This window comes from Manis javanica, chromosome 3, assembly GCF_040802235.1.
Source record: "Manis javanica isolate MJ-LG chromosome 3, MJ_LKY, whole genome shotgun sequence".
In the NCBI taxonomy this organism is placed as follows: Eukaryota; Metazoa; Chordata; class Mammalia; order Pholidota; family Manidae; genus Manis; species Manis javanica.
The window spans coordinates 60,548,567-60,571,640 of record NC_133158.1 but is presented as its reverse complement, the minus strand read 5'-3'; the positions used below and the strand labels follow the sequence as shown (position 1 = coordinate 60,571,640).

Below are 23,074 nucleotides of genomic sequence, written 5' to 3'. Positions count from 1 at the left end.
CGGACCTAGAGGGTATTAAGTGAAATAAGCCAGGTAGAGAAAGACAAATACCATACAATTTCATTTACAAGAATAAACACAAAACAAAATGAACAAAACAGCAATAGACTCATAGACACTGAGAATTGACTGGTGGTTATGATGGGGGAGGGTTTGGGGTGGGTGGGTGAACTAGGTGAAGTGGATAAAGAGGCACAAAATCTCAATCATAATATAAATTAGTCACAGGGATAGTACAGCATAGAGAATATAGTCAATAGTCCTGTAACATCTTTCTAATGTTGACAGACAGTAACTGCACTAGTTGGGATGAGCATTTAATAATGTAGATAACTGTCAAATCACTATGTTGTATACTTGAAAGTAGTATAATGTTGTATATCAACTATACTTCAATTAAAAAAAGTTAAAAAATAAAAGGTATATTGTAAAAAAAAAAAAAAGATCTGCTTGTTTCTGCTGTGTTCTTGAAGTCAGACACTGATAAAATGCCATACTATGTTATCTGTGAACTCTGGGGAGACCATGTGTGCTAGGTACCACCAATTGAGCACCTTTACTTACATCTTGTTAACAATGAAAAGATGTATCTGTAAGTAAAATAGGAAAAAAAAATATCTAGGTGATTGCAGAAACCCACAAGCACTGGAAACAGGTTCCAAAATACATTAATTACGGAAACAAATTAAGTGTATTCAATGATATATTTCCTTTTGGAAATAATGTTCAAACAAAATAACTTCAGCACTTTTTCAACAAGGATATCATCTATTCTTTCTAACAGGGATCCTCTGCAATTATCATGGTATAGAGCTGAATATTCCATGGTGGCAGCTGAGGAAGAGGAGGTGCCTCCATGGCAGAGCAGGGAACGGCAGGCAGATGCTGACTCAGCTATGGGGGCGGAGGTGGGGGCTGAGCCAAGCACTGCTCACCAATGTCGATTCAGAGTAAGGGCATCAGAACCACCTGAGTCATCAGTTAAAATTACAGAGTCCTGGTCCTCCTGTCAGACCTTATGAATAAAGAGCTCCAGCTATGGGGCATTTATTCAACATTTTTCACAGGCACTATTGGTAACATGAATATGAAGTCAAGTTTGAATAACTGGTGACCTAGATGATTTCTAAGAGTTCTTACAGCTCCAAAATTCTAAATGTTAGTTGAAGGAGAATTATGTGGAAAATAGGCTTAACTGGAGAACACAGACTCTGAAGTCAGAGTGGCTGGTGTGACCTGCGTAACCTTGGCCTAGTTACCTCTCTCTGCTTCTGGTCTTCATCTGTAAGATGGGGATACCTGGAGTGTTTACCTTAGAGAGCTGATGTGAGGATGATGCATGTGAGATAATGTACATAAAGCATTAGAACAGTATACAGCAGGTAGTAAGTGTTCAAGAAATGTTATCCATTAGTATTATTAAGTCACCACTACCACCACAAATCTAGAATGCCAGGGCACTGACTGTATTGCAGAAACCCTACTTGGGTACAATGACACAGAAACCACGACTGAAGCTGCTGGTCAGGATCCTTCTTTGGGCTTATATGAGAACTCAACCTTTTTAGCATCCAATTCTAATGCAACCAAAAATCTCAATCTTTTGTATATGCCTACATTTGTATAAACTAATGCTTATAAAGCACTTCATTGTTTACAGTTTTCTCACTTATCAATTTGTTTGCCTTTTAAGGTAAGTTCCATAGTTTAAGAAGCTATGAGGCTTTTTTAAAGCAAGAATAATCAAGGTACAGTATCAGGGACCCTTCGGTCATCTTAATTATTTTGATTTTGGTGCGATTTTAAAAAATATTTTCAAGAAAAAGCCCATTTTTTATGTTATTTACAGAACAAAGTTTGAATATCGCAACAGATAGCATACAAGGAGGCTGAAGTGGTGTGCCCATTTGACAATCTATGTTGATTCCAATCTTTACTACATTTTGGACTAGAACCCAAATCCCTGATTTCAAGTATAAAGCTTCTTTTGTGAGAATATCTGACTTGTGAAGTGTTCAGTTTGCCCTTACTTGATAATAACACAAACATGCATTAATGAAAATACATACCAAATTAATCTCCTCTGCATTGAAATCCTCAGCCAGAAAAGCTGTCCTAGTTAAAACTTCATGGCGCTTGGTTTCATGAATCTGATCCAGTTTAGTTCCTATTACCAACAGTGGGATTTGGTTATCAGCAAACTGTTCCCGGTCATAATCCCTGCAATAAATAATAATGAAGAGGTGAACAGAATTTATCTTTCTGATATAGATGTGTTAATATTTAAATGCAAGTTGCTTATACTATTTGACTGATGCTTCACTGACTCTTACTCACCCATTACCTGTAAACCTACTTTTCTCCCAATTTCTTTTATCTACTTGTTCATTTATCAATCCATCCTCACCATCTTTAGAGTTCCAAATATTCATCTAACTACTCCAAATATGCTCCCATGAGTTTTTATAGATTACTTGAGCAATCTATTACTGAGTGCCCACCAAGCATATGAAAGTAGGTTGACTTGACTTTTCCTAAAGATCTGTCTTCTAAGGCTAACAGCTCAGGGATTTTTCTAGGTAGAGGTAGAGAGTGGATTCAAACCTATGTGGAGGGAAAACCCAAGAACCTAGCATGGTACTCAAGCCTTTTGACAGAGGGGAAAATGGCAAGCTTCTGGCATTATGCATAAGCTCTATACCTACCATGTACATTTCTGCCTATGAATAGTAAAGAAAAATAGACCATTTCAAGAAAGTAAGATGTAGCGATGCTGAAGGCCAGAATAAATCAACCATGGGTGATGCTATAGCCTGGGGGAGAGAAGAATGCAACAAGTGGACTGGAAAGGAAACAGCTGAAATGTAAAATGAATAGTAAAAGGAACAATTAAGTACCAAATTGTTGTTTATCCTGAAAAGAAAGCCATGGGAGATAGAGGACAGGCAATCAGGATCACTTAGGGTTAGTGGCCTTGGGTCACTGGCTTTTACAATCCTTTATTTTTACCCAAAAGGATAGAGTGGTATTCCTTCTGTTACTGAAAGGAACATAGAGCCCAATGTTGTTCAATTAATTTAAATCGTATTCACATATGAGAAAACAGATTTAGATTTCTGACATGTTATAAGCTCAGTTTACTATAGTCAGCAAAATCTGGCTGTGAACACCTTATGACAGTAAATTAATATGGCATGGAACAATCAATACAACCAGTTGAGCATAGCTTTTTTTCTTCCTTTGACATTATTTTTCTCTTTCTTTGAATAATCTAAATTGGGCATGTATTTATGAGCAAAATTACTAAATCTTTTTGCCCTTCATAATAATTTCAGTGAGCCTCAATTACTGTTCAGAATTAGAACACAATTATTTTGAATTATGTAACCTCACATTTCATAAAAATGTTATTCTATTTATTGCATCAAAGCCAATAATGTCTTGAGTTCAAGGCTTACCAACATCAACTGTGACCTAGGAGACATGTTCCAAAATTGAAATTTGCTGTATTAGAGAATATTTTGAGAGTGTCCTCTTTTAGGACTATTTTCTTTACCTATATTTACTAACTCTGGTTCACACACAAATTTTTGTATATATTTTATCAAATTCCATCTTTGATACACATATATCTCTGTCACTTGTAGTCTTACATAATCCTTTGAACCTTAACACATTATGTCACACATAATATACTACAAATTTATTTATATATGTAACATAACATATTACATTCCCACGTGTTTTTATATATATATTAAATTTGTTCTCTTATTTCTCTTTTAGCTTTCCTTTTTTTCTCTCTTCCATTAAATTTTATACAATTTGAAATTTGATCTTGAAATCCTTTAATTTTTTTTAGGTGAAATCTACTGGGGAATTTTATTATGGACAGATAAGGCTGACAACACTTTACCATCACAGAGAGACAGATAACTGGGTATTATATTAAAAGCATAATACCACTCTGGCAGAACCAAAAACCTTACCTCTTTACAGACTATTTTTGATACCATTTTTGAGAAAGTTTAGGATTCAGAAAAAGTTTAATGGACACTATAGGGACACTCAGCAAAATGCACAATACAGGAATTCTACAAGACAAACAAGCCATCTTTCACAAATAAACTGCTAGCGGGTTAAAAAAAAAAGGGAAGGGGAACTTAAGATTAAAAGAAACTTAAGGAAACAAATATAATGAGTGGACTTTCCTTAGCCACTCTTTTGAAAAAGCCAACAATTATGAGCCATTTGGGGAAATTAAAATAATATTTGATATTAAAGAATTCTTATGAAATTTTACATGTGACAATTATATTTTGGTTATGTTAAAAAATGCTTATCATTTAAAGTTGAAGTATATACAGATGAAATGATATGATGTCTAGGATTTGCTTCAAAAAATAAATGGAGAGACATACTGTGTTCACAGATTAGAAAATGCAACAAAAATCCTCAATTTTATTTATAGATTTAATGCAATTCCAATAAAAATCCATACAGAATTTTTGTCAATACAGACAAGATGATTTCAAATTAATATGGAAAAGCAAATGAACTAGAATAGCTAAACAATTTTGAAAAGTAAGGAATCACACTGCCTAATTTTAAGACTAACTGATCTGGGATTAGGCAGAGTTGTTATACATGACACTAAAAATGTAATATATAAAAGAAAACATTGAAAAATCAGGCTTTCTTCACATGAAAAACTATTGTTTGAAACACACTGTTAAGAGAGTGAAGAGACAATGTCTGGACTGGAAGAGAATATTTGCCAATCAAAGACCTTACAAAGTGTTATTTCAGAGGGTACAGTCCTATAACTGCTGTAACATTTCAAACCAACTGTGATGTAATCTGGGCTTACCCATTTGTTACCAAGACTCCAGTTGGCACCAAATCCCTATTGAGAGCTTCCAATGACCAACGATACAAGTTCTGGGATGACTTCTTATTTGTTAAGTCGTGTACTAAAATAATACCTAAAATAATCAGAGAAAATGACGTCAATACTGTTAACAACTGCTGTTCATTTCAAAAAAAGTGAGGCTTAGTAAATACAAGTATTATAAACCTAGCATTCTAGCATGACTAACAAACTCAAACATGATTATATTAAACTTTCCTCTACAAATTCTTACAAATAATTATCTTCAAAGTTGTCTCTGTCAGTTATATAATTCTTAAGATTCTACAAGGACTGACAAAATGTCATTAAACTTTTAGGATGTCTTCTTTTTTCTTCATTCAACACTTAATGAATGCCTGCTCTGCCTGGTCCTAATTACAGAGCTACCTCATCAATAAAAAGAATCAAAACTACTTCAAGTATATGAAATATTATTCATTCAAAAATTTAACTGCACTGTACATAGTACTATCATAGATATCATACATACACATATTAATTATACTCAGAATATTAAATGATAAAAATTTATTAAAATAGGATTGATTTAATTTGATACAATTGCTATTCTTTAGCTGACAAAATGTTATCCTGCAGATAACCTGGGCCTAATCAACTGAAACGTCTAATATTTTGGGTCTTTGAGTTAATGACTGCCATGTAAGCTTGCTACCTATAAGAGATTTAGTTAGCAGAGCAAAAAAAAAAAAAAAAATGCCACTAGAAGGGGGGAGGAAAAGACAGTCAAGAAATATGAATAGTAGAAAACAGATGGACTTTTGAGACACTGAGAAAAATAACAAAATGTAATGAGGCTCAGAAATACACAGAATCAGTTAATATTCCAGACAGAAAGGCACAGCAGGTATTTAGTACAATAAGATACAGACAAAAGAGGAAAAGCTTTTAAATGTAGAATTTAGGGTATCATCTTGTGGTCAAGAGACTACAGGTTTTCAAACTCCCAGTCCTTTCCAGACTCTACTGTGAAGAGATGATGTAAAACTGATGAGTTCAGACTGTTGAGTTATATCAATTTGAAAAAGGTCAGAAGAGTTAGACTTATTTGGCTTCTCTAGCTTTTACAGACATTTGTGCAAAAGTTAAATTTGTATCTCTCCTGGCTTCTGGAACAGAGATCTGACACTTGCCCTCATATTGAGTTGCACTCACTATACCTTCCTCAATGAGGGGCTCTTCAGCCATTAAAAACATGTAATAGAGGATAGAATTTAAAAAAGGGATAAAGAGTTACCATTAAAGAACCTACCTAACATTTATTCAGCACTTATATGCTACATATAGTGCTTTACCCTGTTGTCTATGATTTTCAGAACAATCCTATGAGGTAAGAATCATTATCTTCATTTTACACACGTGGAAACTGAGGATCAGAAAGACTGAGTAACTCGCCCTGGGTCACTCGGTAAGTGGGCTAGCCAGAATTTGAACACAGGTAATCTGACAGTAAAGGACCGGGGGAAAGCAGAAAAATGTCACTTTAGGGCAAAGGAGTGGTAGGTATTTTCTCCCTTCCCTGTTGTGTTAATGTCACTCAACTATATGGGTGAGCATTTTGGTTGGGAGAGGGCAAGGATTACAAAGGCTCAGATGAACTAACAGATGGAGAGGGAAAAGTTTATTTTCTGAGGATTTCTATTTAAAGCTTTTGAGCTGTTAGGGACATTTGCACACCCCTTTCCCTTATTTTCCTTCTTTCATTTGGACTGAGAGTTCTTGCTTTGTAGTCTATGAGCTAGATGGGCCACAGTGGGCCCCAAAGCGAAGTCTGGTGGTAGGTGATCAGAATATGATCTAATCTTAAGAGAGAGAGAGGTAGACACACTTTACAGGTTTCCTTTGGGGACCCAGTCATCCTCATCATAGTGGGAAGAAAGTAGGGTATTAGGGGAGAAAAGTTACTGCTAAGAATAAATACTGTGCATTTAAATGGAGTGATCCTATGCTTGCTTTCTTAGGAAACAAAGGATGGTAGATAAATTAAGTTGAGTACTTCTACCAAGACAAATGTTTCATAGCTAGGGTCAAATAACATGAAATAGATTTTTCTTAAAAGGAATTTTTTTTTAATATAAGAAAAAGAAATATATCTCAGTCTTATTTGTAAAACTAACAGGATATATGCAATTATTTCAATAATATTCAAGGAAGAAACAAATCACTAATGAACAACAGGCATAGAAAAGATAATCACATATATATGGATTTAGATGGATTTTTTCTTCAGTACTTAAGAAGTGTGCAACTCAGGATTCCTTCACATTTCCTAGGATTTGAATAGTCTTTAGTATTTATTTATAACTTTTATCTTCTTTCTCGAAAAGGTCTAAACAGCCAAAGTGTCATATTTCCAAATTTCTCTTTGCCAGATCACAATTTTGATCAAGTCATTTGACTGATATAATCCAAGTTTATCACTGGAGTCTAGATCTAAACCAGGCTTCATTTCTTTTTCTCCTGTTCTCTAAGAAGTCTCCTAACACTATACCAGTCTTATCTTACTGTTTTTCTCATTTGTATACATTCTATTAATAGATGCCATTATTATATACTTTCTTGCAGGATAATGTCATATATTAATATCACTATTAATTGTATTTTCTTTCATTTATGACTGTTTTGTTTCTTCAGTTAGACTGTGACACTTTCAGAGGGAATTTTGAGCTAAATGGGACATAGGTCTGAACTGACCAAGGCATCCTTTATTCTGTAGTATGTATCCAGTGGCAAGAACCTTCTCTACATTTTTTTGTAGTATCCACAACACCTTTTGATCTGGGAAGATAAGATACTGAAAGAAGAAAACAGGAATGAAAAAGGTACTGAATAATTGCAATGCTTACCTAATACTGATCTAAGCACAGTATAAATGAGGTAGAATAATAGCTAAACATCTACCAGAAGCGAAGGGGTGAGATGCCAAATCTCATAGTACATCAATCACAGACAAGTTGAAATTACATTTCATGGTAAAAAAAAGGTTTTAAGAAATGAATTTTAAAAAAGACAAGTTGATGATAAAACTATACAGGTAAATCACAAGTGTCAGTGGTTTATTCCCTTGACACCAAGTAGCTAGGCTATGAATTGCAATTATGTCCTCTTTCACACACCTCCATCTGTAAGTCCACCCCAGGTGTTTGATTATCTGTGGCTGGATAAAATTTCTGCACTCCTGAAAACACCCTTAGGCAGCTCTTTATAATTACATAGGACTCTCTCTATGGAGCAGACAAAAGAAATTTCTAGCACTATAACATCTGGCTTAGACTGTGGAACTCCTAATGGTTCTATTGTACGTATTTAACTGATTAGAGAAACAGCACTCCCAGGCGAGTGTTTTGAAAGGTCCATATTTTATGTCGAATACCTGAAATACAATTTTATTTCTCAATATTTAGTTTAATGATAATATAAATAGAAACACTTAGACAAAGCAAATATTTAATGTTCAGAATTACACAGAATCTAGAAACACAAATTGGAATGTGATATGCAGATTTAAATAAGAGTTGTGAATATATCAGATCTTTCTTAAGATGAATCCAGCATCCCAAAGCATTCTATATCAGATGATCTGTACTCCTAGACCATTAATATATGGTAGAAATAGAGAAATGCTTTACCATTTACAGAGTTGTAGAATACCGCTCTTGTGCTTTTCACACTGCTGGCACTGCCCACAGAGCCTCCAACATCCCATAATTCTATATAGTAGGTCTTCTCTTCCGGGGTCCCTTCTTTGTAGTCATGAACCTAACAAGTCAATCCATCAAAACCATTATTATAGCCCCTATTTCATGTTTAAAGCATTGGACGATCTATATCAGCCTCTCACCCTCTGACTCTCATCATTACCTCCTATTTTCAAGCTTTCTCCCTCTAATAATAATCTGTGACTCCACAAGACCCTATCTAATTCTCACTTCCTAACTAAACGTAAATTCCATGACTCATTTTAGTCACTCCTTTGCCTCTCTCACTGTGTATTCATCTGACAAAATTCTAATTGATTATATCGATTATATCTACCATTCCCCAACCCAGCTAACTGAACAAGAAGCTCAAAAAAAAAAAAAAAAGCACATTCAAGCAGACTGGATTCATTTTAAATTCAACTTTACCTTTGGAGATATCCTTCAGTCAGTTCTAGTCCACTTCCTCTTTTCCACTCCTAGATACCTATTTATGCTTTCTCCTTTTTTTCAAACTTCCAGTACTCTTCCTTATCCTCAAGCACAGTCAATAACCTTGCTTCCTGAGACAGAAGCAATTAGAAAAGAATTTCGACAACCTTTCCTTCCTGAATTTATCTCCCTGCATCTGTGCCCATATAATCTGCTTTCCCTCCAGTTATTACAGATGAACTCTGTGTCCCTAAGGTCAAATCCCTTTCTTGTATATGGGATCCCATATCTTCTTTCTTATCAAAGATGCAGGTTTATTCAGCAGTAGACCCAAAGACACTGAGAAGGGAAAGGTGGTTGCCATGGGGGAGGGGTTGGGATGGGTGGGTGAGGGGGATAATGGGTAGGCTGGTCATGGGGATAGTAGTACAGCATGGAGAATACAGCCAATGATTCTGTAACATCCTCCTATGTTGACAGATAGTAACCACACTAGTGGGGGTGAGGATTTAAAAATATGGGTAACTGTCAAAACACTGTGCTGTATAATTGAAATTAATATAAGACTATATATAAAAAAAAAGATGTAGCTTTATCAATTCTCCCTCTTACTATCAAATTTTCCCCCTCTGTTGGATAATTCCCACCAGCATATAAATATAATATATAAATGCCATAATTTTTCCCATCTTAAAATAGCCTTCTCTTGGCCTCATGCCCTCCTCTGGCTACCATACCATTTCTTTCTTTATTTTTACAGCCAAAGCTCTCCAAAGGGCTGTCTATTCTCAACTGTCTTTAATTCTTTTACTTACATTCTCTTTTGAACTCATTCCTGTCACACTTTTGCCTCAATCATCCCACTGAAATATTCCTTATCAAAGTCACCAATGGCCTCCTCATTGCTAAACACAATCATCAATGAACAGTTTGCATCTTACTCTACCATCTGATATAACTACTGTTACATGTATACACACATATACATATATATATATATATACACACACACACACATACAGACATACACACATACACACACACGAGAGAATATTATTCAGACTTAAAAAAAAAGAAGTCCTGTCATTTGCAATAACATGGATGAAACCAGAGGGCATTGTGCTAAGTGGATTAAATCAGACAAAGACAAATACTGCATGGTGGCACTTAGATGTGGTATCTAAATAAAAAGCTCAGCTCATAGAAACAAAGAGTAGAAAAGTGGTTGCCAGGGGTTAGAAGGTGGGGGGAATAGGGAGAAGTTGGTAAAAGGTACAAATTTTCAGCTATCAGATAAATAAGATCTGAGGATCTAATATATAACATGATGACTATAGTTGAAAATGCTGTATCACTGAAATATCCTAGGAGAGTAAAATGTAAATATTCTCACCAAAGAATTTAGTAAATAAATAAATAATTGAGGTAATGGTGTGTTAACCGAGTGAGATGAATCCTTTCACAATGTTTATCAAATCATCACTACATACACTTTAAATATCTTACAGTTTTATTATCAATTATACCTCAATAAAGCTGAAAAAAAAAAAAAGACAAAATATCCTTAAAAAAAAAGAAACATATAAGCCAGACTTACTGAATCAGGACCTTTGCATAATTTGAACAATTCTCCAAATGATTTTGCTCCAATCCCTAGTTAAGAACTGCTGATTTTATAGGATGGAACTATTTTGTTATCAGGCCTACACTATGTTCCTTGATTGCCACTGATGATCCCAGGTATCTCTGAGCCTCAGTTTCTTTGTCTAAAAAAGGAAGGAGTTGTATTATGTATTAACTTTGAAATAATAAATGGCAAAATAGCTTACAGTTAAAAATAGATGTCATAAAATGCACTAAAACTCACTCTAACAGAATGCTTCATACATTTTACTTATTTATAATTTTTCTGTCCAAATCCTTTTGTCCAATGAAAAGTTTAAGTAAATAAGATACTCTATAGATAACCACACTGACATTAAGTGTAGACAATGGTAGACTAACAAGGACAATAGGACAGAAAAATGAGAATAACAAAACCAGTTGGGGACTACTGTGGATATGGAAATTAGCCTAGTATACTGTGATAAAAGGTATCACTATTTTGCTATATGGTATAAATATCTCATCCTCCAAGGTCTTATTACATTCAATCAAGTGTTTTCATGTTTCCTTCCAAGATTACAAAAGAAGGTGCCCTATTTCCTTTCCTACTTGCTCAGTTCATACTAAATTTAACTTAATTCAAATGGAATAAGTCCTAAGAACTATATTTTCACATGGGCCAGTGATCTCCAAGGGAAAGGTTGACATTATAACAAGTATTGCTCTTGACACAGTAAGTGGTAGCCTAATACTATACTAAGAGTCCAACATGATGGGCGGTAATGCCAAACTATAAGAAATGGGTTTTATATTTAAATCAGTCATCAAGGCTCTGATACTTAAAGTCATTATAGGTATTACAGCTATACAAGGAAGGATTTTCTCAACAGGGAGCAAACTAGTATGTACTGATCATCAAATGGGAGAAAGAACCACACTCCCAATGTTACTGTCACTTGGGTACTTCATTTACTCACCTCTTGCCTTTTTATTGGAAACCAGGTCAAGACTAAATACAAAAGGTTTTGTCTCATTGGAAGAGTTTATTCATTGTAAACTTTCAAAAAGCAGAAACAAATTTAGGAAAGAAAATGACACATATCAACAAAGAATACTAAATGATGTAGGTGCTCTCTAATGTTTAGTATGTGTGCCTGCAGAATTATTAGAGAGGCAAGAGGTAGGATGTCTTAGGAGGGACTTAGGAGAAAAAAAGGACAGCAATGAGCAGACAGCAGACTACGATGGGAGCAGGAACTGAATTGTCTCATTCACAGCTCTATTTCTAACTCCTTGCAGGGTCTGTTACCCAGTAGGCATGTAATATATGCACTAAATGAATAAATGAATGAATGAATAACATAAAGGTTACTGCTAATTGCCTCTTCCTTTCCAGGAATCTTGTTTCGCCTCCAGCCAAACTAATTTTCTCTAGTGTTTAAAAAAACTTTCACCTTTCTCTTCTATTCTGTACCATTCACTCCTTTATTAATCTCTCAACTCTGTATAAGATTAATTTAAAACTCCATCTCTATTCCTCTCTGCCTATGCCTATTCACATCATTTGGTTTTTAACACTAAAAGTCCACTGCACTTTCAAAGGCCAGCACTGGCTTTGTCATCATGAATTCAATTCTCTCTCTTTCTCTCTCTCTCTCTCTCTCTCTTTCTCTCTCTCTCTCTCTCTTAGGCTTTGTATCTATAGCGCTTTATACTAAAAATCAATCCCTCCTTCTTGAAAATTCTCATCTGTCTTTGCTTTTGTGGAATTTCATCATCTTGGCTATCCCACCTACCTCTTTGGTTGATCCTTGTCTGATCCCTCTTTTCACCTTCAACTCTTTAAATACACCCAAAGATTCTTCTCCCCCAGCTCTTTTCTTCCTAACTTTTCTTTTCTGAAAAACACATCAGCTCTCACAGTTCAGGATTATCTCTATATAGATGATTCCAACTCAGAATGTTCATTTGGATTTCACCACCTCATTTGTAAATGTCTTCTGTATAGCTTCAGTTGGATAGCTCAGATCCTCCCTTCATCCTGTCCAGAACCGGATTTATTATCTTGCCTTCTCTTTCACTTATAATATACATGCCCCTCCTTGAGGAATAGTCCATTCTTCCTTTGCCCAGGTCACCGATTCAACCATTAACACCCAGTATAATTTTCTATTCTTTACAAGCAGCTCAAGTTTACACTTTATCTTCTCTATCAATGTTGTGCCACAGAACTTTCTGCAATGATGGAAATGTCCAGTATGTAGACATGTCTAGCAATATGTCTCTTGACTACTGAGCAGCTGAAATCCAGCTAGTTCAACTAAGGAACTAAATCTTATTTTAGCTAATTTAAATTTAAATGCCACTTGAGTCTAGTGATTCCTGTATTCAACAGCATTAGAATACTTTTTTTTCTTAATACCATTCTGGAACAAGTGGCAGTACAGAGCAGTGATCTAGAGTACAGGCTCTTGAACTAGACTGCCCAGGTTTGAATCTCAACTCCATTGCTTACTAACAATGTGACCTTGGATAAGTTATTTAGCACTTCTGCGACTCAACTGCTTCACTGCCACATAGGGACCCTAAGAGTATGAAGGGTTGTGGGTATTAAGGAACTGGTATGTAAAATAGGTGCCAAAAAAATGTCAGGCGTCATTCATTATTATTGTTATTTTAAAGATCATTTCACTTTGCCACACTTACTAGATCCCACCACTTATTCTTAGTGAAGACAGACATTGCCTTAAAAAAAAAATTTCTCATTGTTTATACATTGTTATGCTGCCCAAGAGGAATTCAATAAATATTGATTGTATGCAATGTATAAATTAGAGAGTTAAAATCCCATTAAAGTGAACTAGAAATGACAAATCAATTTCTTTATTCATAATTTGTGAAAAGACTAAGTTCTATAAGTCTTCTTTCATAATTAAGAGTAGCCATGCATTTATATTAATCTCATTAGACTTGGATCAACAAAATTGGAAGGCAGTAATGAACGAAGAATTGCACGAAATAAAGCTTTTCTCCTTCCCTTCAGTTTAGTTATGAACACCTCTGCACTGCATACTAAATCCAAAATGTTACTAATTACTGAGTACATACATTAAGCTCACTAGCTTCACCCAGTACTTGAAATTAAACAATTACATTATCACCTTTATTATCTCTATTTTTAGTTTGCCTTTTAACAAATGTGAAATGAGCTAAATGGGACAATTGTTTCCAAGAGTTTTAAAAGTGTGTATTCATGGATCAACACTGATTCTGGAGATCCCCTCTCACAGGTTTCAATAACACAGAAGCTATAATTGTAATATAAAAGCTGCTACCTAAGAAGTGTTCTTCCAAGCTATTTTGGTAGAAGCTTTATGAGATTTAATCATTCTTGCTAGAGGGAAGAACTGCTCCCTGTATTAACACAATAGTCAAAATGATTCATATGTCTATGATGACTTTCCTTGACATTATTGTTTAAAAATGCCTTTTACTTATGTTGTCACTCAAATTCACTCTTCTCAAAGATGGAAGAGATCAACCAGCCCAAGACAGAGTGAAAAGTAATAAAAGTAAGGTCACTTTCATCCCCACATACTCCATTCTACCATTGAAGGAGTCAATTAGTACCATACTCATTCCAGTAAAATTAGTCACATTATTACATGACATTTATCTCTGATTACTGCAGCCTTTATTCCAGCTTCCTTGCAGGCAGTTTTATGTCCTCCCCAGTGTTCCTGGGAAGTAGGGAGAGAGTTAAAAAATCTACAGTCTAGCTAACTCATGGGAACTCCAACTTCATTTTCTCCAAAGCAGGGGTTTCCAAAGGGAATTGCAGCTGTTCTAAACTTGGTCAGAATCTTGAGAACTAACTAATCTCATGTTGGTCTGCTCTCTGGGACTTGTTTAGAAGCACTCCTTACAGACAGACACAACCAAGTCTCCACCTTCATATATAGGGGACTGCTGGGACAAAATTTCTCTTGAAAATTTTGTCATCAACTATATGCGAGACATTTTACATCTCTTATCCTCAGTTACCATACATTTTACCTCTTTAATTGGTTTTGTATATTCTCATTCCCAAATTGCTTTCTGCTTCATCTGTACATATTCAACTCCCAGTTGATTCATTCCTCCAAATCTTCCCACTTTTCTCCTGGCACTGTATTCTATTGTTACAAAATTCCATTATATTCTTATCCTCAACCCCACTGTATTAGGGGATGCCAACCTCTACCCTGAAGACACAACTTCTCCTGCTGCCCGCTCAGATGGATGCTGTTCACTTTTCCTCATTCTGATTACCTCTCCAAAGCTACTTCCAGTATATTATTCCTCTGCCCGTATATAAAAACCCTGTGTTGTTTATAGGCTTTGGACTACTATCCTCCCTTCCCTCCCACTTGCCTTATTGTTAATACATACTAGCTTTCTATCAGCATATTCAGTCTGGCCCTTCTGCTCTAATGCCTATCATTAACCACTTTAACATCCACTTGGAAAAATGATTCCACATTGTATCCAGTGTTCCTCAAAACACTCTTCACCACTTACATCAGAATCATCTCAGGTGCTTCTTAAAATGCAGATAACTGAATCATAATATCTACAGGCAGGGTCCAAGAATCTAATTTAAAGATTAAGACTGTCAGAATGGTTATTAAAACAAAATTTAACTATATCTACTTATAAGAGATATACCATAAATATAAGGACACAGGAAGCATGCAAGTTAAAAGATGGAAGTAAGTTACACCACATAAGCATTAATGAAAAATAAGCTGGTTGACACAATTCAGTCTTAACTACAGTTACTATGCTGTACATTATATCCCAAGAACGAACTTATCTTATACCTGGAAGTTTGTACCTTTTGGCCACCTTCAGCCAACTCTACCATTTCCACTCCACTCCCTGCCTACAAAACAAAACAAAACCTTACAAACCTGTAGGCTAGAAAAGCAGGTATTAATAACCTCTACTTTGCAGATGACATACTAAGGCTCAGAGAAGTAAACTGATTAGTCTAAGGTCACTCCTTAAGAAGCAAAAGGTAATATGGGACAGACCTAGGAAGTGGGAGTTTAGATCTACATTTCTTTTCAATATGCCATGCTCTCTCACAGAAAGGGAGTTAGAAAAGTCCAAAGGGAAATTTTGTCCAGACCTTGCTACTGGGTCTCTCAAGTTAAACAAAGTTGCCACTGAACTCATTATCTAGACTTTGCTTTTCATCTGTACCTAAGAATTTGGGAACTTGGTAGGCTGAAATGCCATAAAAATATTTTTTAGAAATAAAGAGGGCAAGCTCAAGGGAAAGAAAGGGAAATCCCCAGATGCTAGAAATGAAGGAAGAACTTAAAATCAGAGTGAGAAGTGGGAACTGACTCAGATTCAAATATAGCTTCAGGGGCTGGTTCCTAGAGTTTTTGTGCCCATCCAGGAATACACATCTGTTTCAGGTTTTAAGGCAATGGTATATGTGGGTGAGTGACAAAGACCAGACTGTAGTTCCCTTGATGAGCTGCTCAGTCTATGAAAGAGAGCAGGAGAAAGTCTATCCACTGCTTTGTGAAAGCAGGAAAAACTTTGTCAGAGACCTCAGGTAGGGGTAGTAGAGAGTAAAAGATCCACAAAATATGGGAACCACAGGCCCATCCTACAATTGGATATTGGGGAAGTTTACATTCTCTAGATGGAATGAAAACTTCTTACTGAGAAATTACAGGGACTGCTGAAATCCCTAGGGCTCTGGCAATAACAGAAATGGAAAGGCGCTATACTTTTACAACACGGCCTAAGGACTTCCACAGGGAAGAGGGAAAATAAATCCTGCTGAAGATGTGATCATCTTCAACGAATTACAAACCACTCAAAAGATACATTTCCATGACACAGAGTCAGCATATATAGCAAGTAGAATATCTACCACCAAGAAAAAAACAGAACACTCTAAAAGAAACCATAAAATAGTCTGTTGAAAATGATTAATATAAAAAGTAAAACCATAATGAAAGCAGGAGAGTTTGAAAACTTTCGACTTTTGAAAAATAACCCAAAGGAATATCTAGAAATTAAAAATTACAATTACTGACAGGAAAAACTGGGTGGATTATATTAAAAAGAAGACTAAGCACATTTTTTTGAAGAGATTCCTAGTTAACCGGAAGGCAGACATGCATACCTCATCTAGAAGGCACCTCTGAGAAATAAAGAATAAGAAACATGAAACTACAAATCAAAGAAATAGAGAACAAATATCTAATAGAAGTTCAAAAGAAGAGGATAGAGGGAATGAGATAAGACAAACATAATGGAAATTTTTTAAAAATGAGGACATATGTGAGAAGCATACTACTAATGAATGAGATAACTAAAAACAAATCCATACCTAGACATAGGTTAGTAAAATTACATAAAAAACTTTTAAAAGAAACTAGGGAAAAGAAATTTCCTTAAAAAGGAATAATAATTAGGCTGACAGAAAATTTCTAATCAGCAACAATATAAGTCACAGACTGTGGAACAATAACTTCAAAGAACTGAAGGAAAGTAACTGTTAATCTAGCTATTACTATTCCTTTCCTATTAATTTCTTAACTCAAAGGAGAGAGATATGCTAGCAGAAGAGACACTTGGACAGCAGCAGTTGGAATTAGCAAAGACCAACAATATGGGACAATACATAATTCAGTGGAACTGCACCTGAGTTCCCTTAATGTGAGGTGGAACAGAGGACCCAGAAACAGCTTTTGCCTTTACACTATTTCTAGTCAAAAGTTGCCTACCTCAGTGCCAAAGGCTTAGGCAGAATTATTTATGGAGCATACTAAGCAAACTCCAGAAACACAGCATAGTACTTAAAACTGAAAACTCTGAAATCAGACTACTTAGGATCAAATCTTGACGGCTTCTTATGCAGGGTGAATGTAGTCACGTTACTTCCCTATGCCTTAGTTTCTGTAGTTGTATTTCAGTCAAAAAAAGATCAAGCAAGCAAAGACATGTAAAGTATTTGGCATAGTATCCAGCACACAGTAGGTGCTTAATAAAGCCCACCTATTATTACTATTTAGTCTTAACTACAGTACTATAATTTGATCATGCAGTTTGAAGGACTTAGTATTTGAGGATAATATGACTACTGAAAAACTGAAATATAAGAAATACATACTCTGACGTCTACTGAGCAGCCCACTGTCCATGATGGATTTCCCAACACTTGATTTTGGCACAGAAGATGAACTAGTGAAGATTTCCCAACACCTGTGAAAGATAAAAGAACTCTAGTAATACAAGAGACATACTGAAATCTATATGGCAAAATTAAGACTGACTGAGCATATACAAGAAAAATGATAGGTAAAGTATGGTTGTTTATAGGGTGTTTATACCATCCCAACCATTTACTAAGCTTTATTGATAAAGAGAAGATGGTCAAGGACAGTGGTTCTCTCAAATTTTGCTTGAACATTATCAGTGATAGGATTTATCATTTCCTAATCTCATACTAAGACACTCTAGTTCACCCCCAAAAGGCAGCCAACCACTTGGCTCAGACTTATCCTTTGGGAAAAGAGTATAACTCTACTCTCTCTTCTACATCATGGCCCTTTATTTTAAGGCAGCACTTAATTTTCCTTTAGATCCCCTGGGCATAATGTAATCTAGTTGTTAATGCTGGGGCTAGCATTTGGAGATCTGTATGAAGAGGAAAGGGAATGAGTTCTCCTTATACATTTATGTGTAGAGTCAATCAATTAACAGCATTTTGGGATGCCCTTATGGCAAGTACAGTTGGTAAATCTTTATGTATCACTAGTTGTATAAAAAATTTAAACCATCTCCTTGCATGCATTATTGTGTACGAAGCTGCCACTTGTTTATTTTTTTATTGTAAAAATTATGTTTATAGATAATCTAGAAAGTATTACAAAAAGAAGGAAAAAAATCACCTGAACAGCACTATGGTCAACATGTAGGTTTATAATTCCATAAACAGGGTTTTTCTATAAGCAAGTTAACATATACATGGTGTACTTACAAGCAATAAAACATGAGCCTTTGCTTACATAGCTGGTTCTGTATGGAATATCTTACCCTTCCTGTCCCGTCATTGCCCCTCCCCCACTGGTCTGGTGAAGTAATCTTTAAAGACTCAGCAATTTTCTAGTTATAAAGTCTTTTCTGACCCCACACAGGTAGAAGTAAGCACACCATCCACCATCCTTTGGGTCTCCATTGTACTCTATAAACTTTTCTACAGAGCACTTAAAACACATATTACACTTGTTTGTAGGTTTTATTCTCTCTGTTTAAGTTCTTTGAGGGTTGTGATTGGGTTTTACTCATCTTTCTTATCTCCAATGCTCAAAGCAGGGCCTTAATTAGTATTTACTTAGTACTAAAATATTGTTATTACAGAATCTTCATAAACATTTTTAATGTCTCCATGTAGTTCAGAGAATAGACATAACAATTTAATTAACTCCTTATTAGATATTTAGAGCATTTTGAACTTTTCAGTATGCTAAGAAAAGATCTGTTTAAACTTCTGTTTAAAATTAAATTATTTCCTTGGCATACCTTTCCAGAAGTGAAATTAATATGTAAAAGGAAACGAACACTAAAGTTGGTATATTTTTGACAACTTTCATCTGGTTACTCTGCCACCAGCCATGCATATCAGCCTGCAGGTCTTGTTGCACCTCAACAGTATGTATGTAGGTGCTTTTTCATCTGCTATTTTGGTAATAGAAAAAAAGTGACATGTTGCTTTAGTCTGCATTTCTTTACCTTCTGTTAAAGATGTAAGCTATGATCATCTTTGCTAATAAATTTTCTTTCCTCTCTTAAGAATTATCTGTTGATCTCTTCACCCATTTTTCTACTTTGTTTTAGTGGTATCAATTTATATGACCTCTTTAGCTGGCTCATGTAATTCAATCAAACGTTCTCCTAGGTTTCCCTCTTACTGTTTTTACTTTTTTACCTACTAACATTTAATATTCTTGAGTATTCACACTTAGCTTTGTCTTTGTATTTACTGCACTGCATCTGTATCACAGCCTTTAGGGCATACTGATTCTTTGTGTTTCCGTTTAGGTTTGTTTACATTGGAGGCATCCATCTAGCCATTTAGTTATCAGTTTGATGCTAGTCTTGAGATTCTAGTTAAGCTTAACTGGGTCAGAGTAAACATCTCTATGCAGTAATACTGTATAGCTCTCCAGGAATTAACTGCTTTGGGTGATAAGAGTTAGTTAACACTGGGTAGACAAAGTGGTAAGCACAACTGAAGTGCCAGGAATACTGGCTAACTGTTCATGTCTTTAGGAATTCTGGGAGGTTCTAATTCTGTTTTCATCATTAGAACTCAATTAGATCTAATGTATTTTATTTGCTTGGGGAAAAATATAATTAAATAAATGCCAGCTCCAAATATCACTGTTGGTAATCTGTTAATCTTATCTCTGAAAGAACAAAGAGAAAAAAGTATGTGCATATTAGACTTTTCAGGGTTCCTGAGTAAATTATCAAATATATCTATGGGATACAAAACAAATTTCTAAATCCCAAGTTATTCCTTTACATATTTGTGAAATCCTCAAAATTTCACAAGGGAAATAAGCCTTTACTCAAAGGTAAACTTTGAAGCTTGAATACAAAGGCAAATCAAGTGTAAACAGTATGTTCTAACCTTTCAGATAGCAAATCACTGTTAAAAGGGAACTGATAAAAAAGGCAGTAACATCAGTAAATGTGTGACAAGATCAATCACTTCCTAGAGGGCATGGCTGTGTCCTCTGTTGTACAACCAAACTATTAAAAAAAAAGCTTATACTAATTCCCAGTCACTTTTCCACATTTAATATAGCAGCCAATTCAACCCTATTATGTAATGCATTGATTCCATCCCAGCACTTAATATACTGCCTGCTCTATAGTAGGTACTTTAGTATTTTTGTGAGAAAGAAAATAAAAAGGAATAAATTGACTAATTTAAAGAATATGTAAAATGAGGGGGTTGTTAGATACAATAGAAAAGGGAAAAGGGAATTAAAGACGAGAGACATCATTCCTTCACATATCCCGGAGTGTGTTAGCTCTGGATTCCAGTTTCAAAGCCCACTTGGTGATACTCTTGTCAAGTCCCTTTAGATCACTATTACTTTCTTCATCTGTAGTGATTTTATTGAATTACCTTCAGTACCACTTCAAGCTACAGAACTGGAGTTAACATAAATTGGATTATATTCACAGAATTTCATAATGCAACTTTCTTAAGGGAATATTAAATAGTGCTCTGTTTTGTATTTTGCAATGCAAATAACCTTCAGGCACTGTGAAAATGTTGTCAAGTTCCCCTTCACGCTGACAACTGTATGCTAGCTATCTGTTAAGGCTAGCTTTCTAGCTCTGAGGTATGTCCTCTCCACCTCCAAGCATCTGACAGTGTCTTTGGTCAGAGCACACATTCAAAGGTCATGTCCAGAAAAGCAAGGTTAGCATTTATCACAAGTTCTTAAATGAGAGTATGAATTATGGTGAGAAAGAGAAGGGTAGTGAGGTGGGAAGGGGAAAGCCTGACTTCTAGTACTCAAATGTCCAGTGTGCCAAAAGAATCTTAAGCTAGGATTCAACCGGGCTCAGCATTAAGTCCTAGCTGCTTCATAATATGGCCCTTATCTTCTCTATTTCTTATTATATATAGTTTTTAACTAACATTAAAATATTAAATAGAATAAAGAAATCAAGCCCAGTTGAGAGTAAAGCAGGACTACCACCCAGCATTTCATTTCATAACATTGCTTAGAAGTGAGTGGGCTTTGGGTTCAGACTGGTTCTTTCATTTGCAGCTCACCGTCTCACTTTTCTCATCTGTAAAATGGGGAAATAGGGTTGAAGTCTGGATTAAATAAGTTAAAATCTGCAAAGCACGTGGAACAGTCATTCTTAGTGCACGTTTGACTTCCTTAATTACATTTTCTTGAAGGCACGTTCCTAGCTTCTGTGTCAGTTAGCATGGCGCCTAATACAATACTCTACACCTGCCTATCTTTAGAACAATGGAACTGACAAAACACCCCAGGTCCCGAAAGCCCGGAGACTGACGTAGGAAGCTCCGAAGGCGGAAAAGCGCACGGGCTCCGCGTCCCCACCCGCGCGAAGCCGCCGTTTTGTTAGAGAGCAAAGTCCTCTGGGAAGTGTAGTCTGTGGGCCTGGAGAACTCTTTTGGCCACAGGGGAGCCAGTTAGTTGAGAGAGCGGTGAAGTAGTTAAAGCTGAGGATTAACGGATAACTCAAAGTGTCAGGAGCCCCAGAGTTGGATTAAGCCGCTTACCTGAATCTCCCAATACCAGCACCTTCACCCGGTCCAGGGACGCCATTTTACCCCTCCTTCCCAGGTTAACGCCTGTTCCGGGATTATAGGCCAATCAGAGCTGGGCATACAAAGCCGGGCCTTCAATTTCATTGGCCAATCGGAGTGAGACTGTCTTGATTGAAGGCTTCACCGTGCTGATTGGCCAACCAGGTTAAAAGTAGTGGGTGGGTTCCAAAAACTGGTCGCAGGAATAAGGCGTGCTTTTTCTCGCGTGAAGGCGCGACAAGTTTGAGGCGGTAGTTGAAGCGCTGAGGGAAGCTGTAGTGGGAGTGTTCGAGGATTCGCTTTGGTAAACCTTGTTCCCTGTTCATTGTTCGCGATTCCCTGGCCTGGCGTCGCATTTAAGGGTTTCTTCCCCTTTTCGCTCCTTTCTCCTTAGTTACCTTCCTCCCCTTGGCTGTGTGTTGACTTGGTCCTCCAAAGAACCCTTGACCCGGAGCGGCCCGTGTGCGACCTCGGGTAGGACGGCCTTGGCTGAGCTGAGTGTGGTCCCTGGACCCAGCTGGCAGAGTTCGAGGGAATTTAGGGTCTCCAGGTCTCGTAGTGGGCAGGAGTGAACATTACTGAACCGAGCTCGTGGAGACATCTGGTGATATGCCGCTTCCTGTATGAAAGTATGGAAAGTACTGTGAAAAATGGTAGCTGAGAAAACCACAGTTATATGTATAGAACCCAAGTTCTAGAACTGGAATAGTAGTAGCACACTGAAATAGTCTAACCGGACGCCACGCACCCAGCTCTTCCTTGTTTTATTTTGCACCTGTGGTCATCATAACCTTTTAAAATCGCGAATTTGAACCTGTCATCGCATGTTAAAAAAACCATTTGAAGTTTTAAGGAGAGGGTTTCCAATAGCCTGCCTTTTTTTCTACTATGGAAGCAGCAATGGAGAAAGTGAACTGGGGGGAAAGCTGGCAGGGTGGGCCTGTTGGAAGAACACATGCTTAGGAGACATACTGAAAATTGTATGGATGTGCTTGACTAGCCGTGCTAGATGCTGGAAAGTCGGTGGTGAAC

The 23,074-nt window shown here is 36.3% G+C and overlaps 2 protein-coding genes across 4 annotated transcripts in view; one reads left to right on the top strand and one right to left on the bottom strand.

The window, feature by feature from the left end:
- The window catches only part of RABL3 (RAB, member of RAS oncogene family like 3), a 30,074-nt gene extending 7,927 nt beyond the window's left edge, over nt 1-22,147 (bottom strand). For both annotated transcript variants that reach the window (XM_017651230.3, XM_073231581.1), the window contains exons 1-5: nt 22,016-22,147; nt 17,846-17,937; nt 8,560-8,689; nt 4,871-4,985; nt 2,070-2,220 (exon numbers count right to left, since the gene is read on the bottom strand). In XM_017651230.3, coding sequence (XP_017506719.1) covers nt 2,070-2,220; nt 4,871-4,985; nt 8,560-8,689; nt 17,846-17,937; nt 22,016-22,061 — 534 coding nt within the window. In that variant the 5' untranslated portion in view covers nt 22,062-22,147. The remainder of the gene's footprint in view (nt 1-2,069; nt 2,221-4,870; nt 4,986-8,559; nt 8,690-17,845; nt 17,938-22,015) is intronic.
- A 75-nt stretch (nt 22,148-22,222) lies between these two features.
- The window catches only part of GTF2E1 (general transcription factor IIE subunit 1), a 40,631-nt gene continuing 39,779 nt past the window's right edge, over nt 22,223-23,074 (top strand). The window contains exons 1-2 of one of the 2 annotated variants that reach the window (XM_017651273.3): nt 22,279-22,346; nt 22,437-22,516. The gene's annotated coding sequence lies outside the window, so the exon portion shown is untranslated. Of the gene's footprint in view, nt 22,347-22,436; nt 22,517-23,074 lie in introns of both variants that reach the window. The other variant, XM_017651267.3, reaches the window with a different exon arrangement.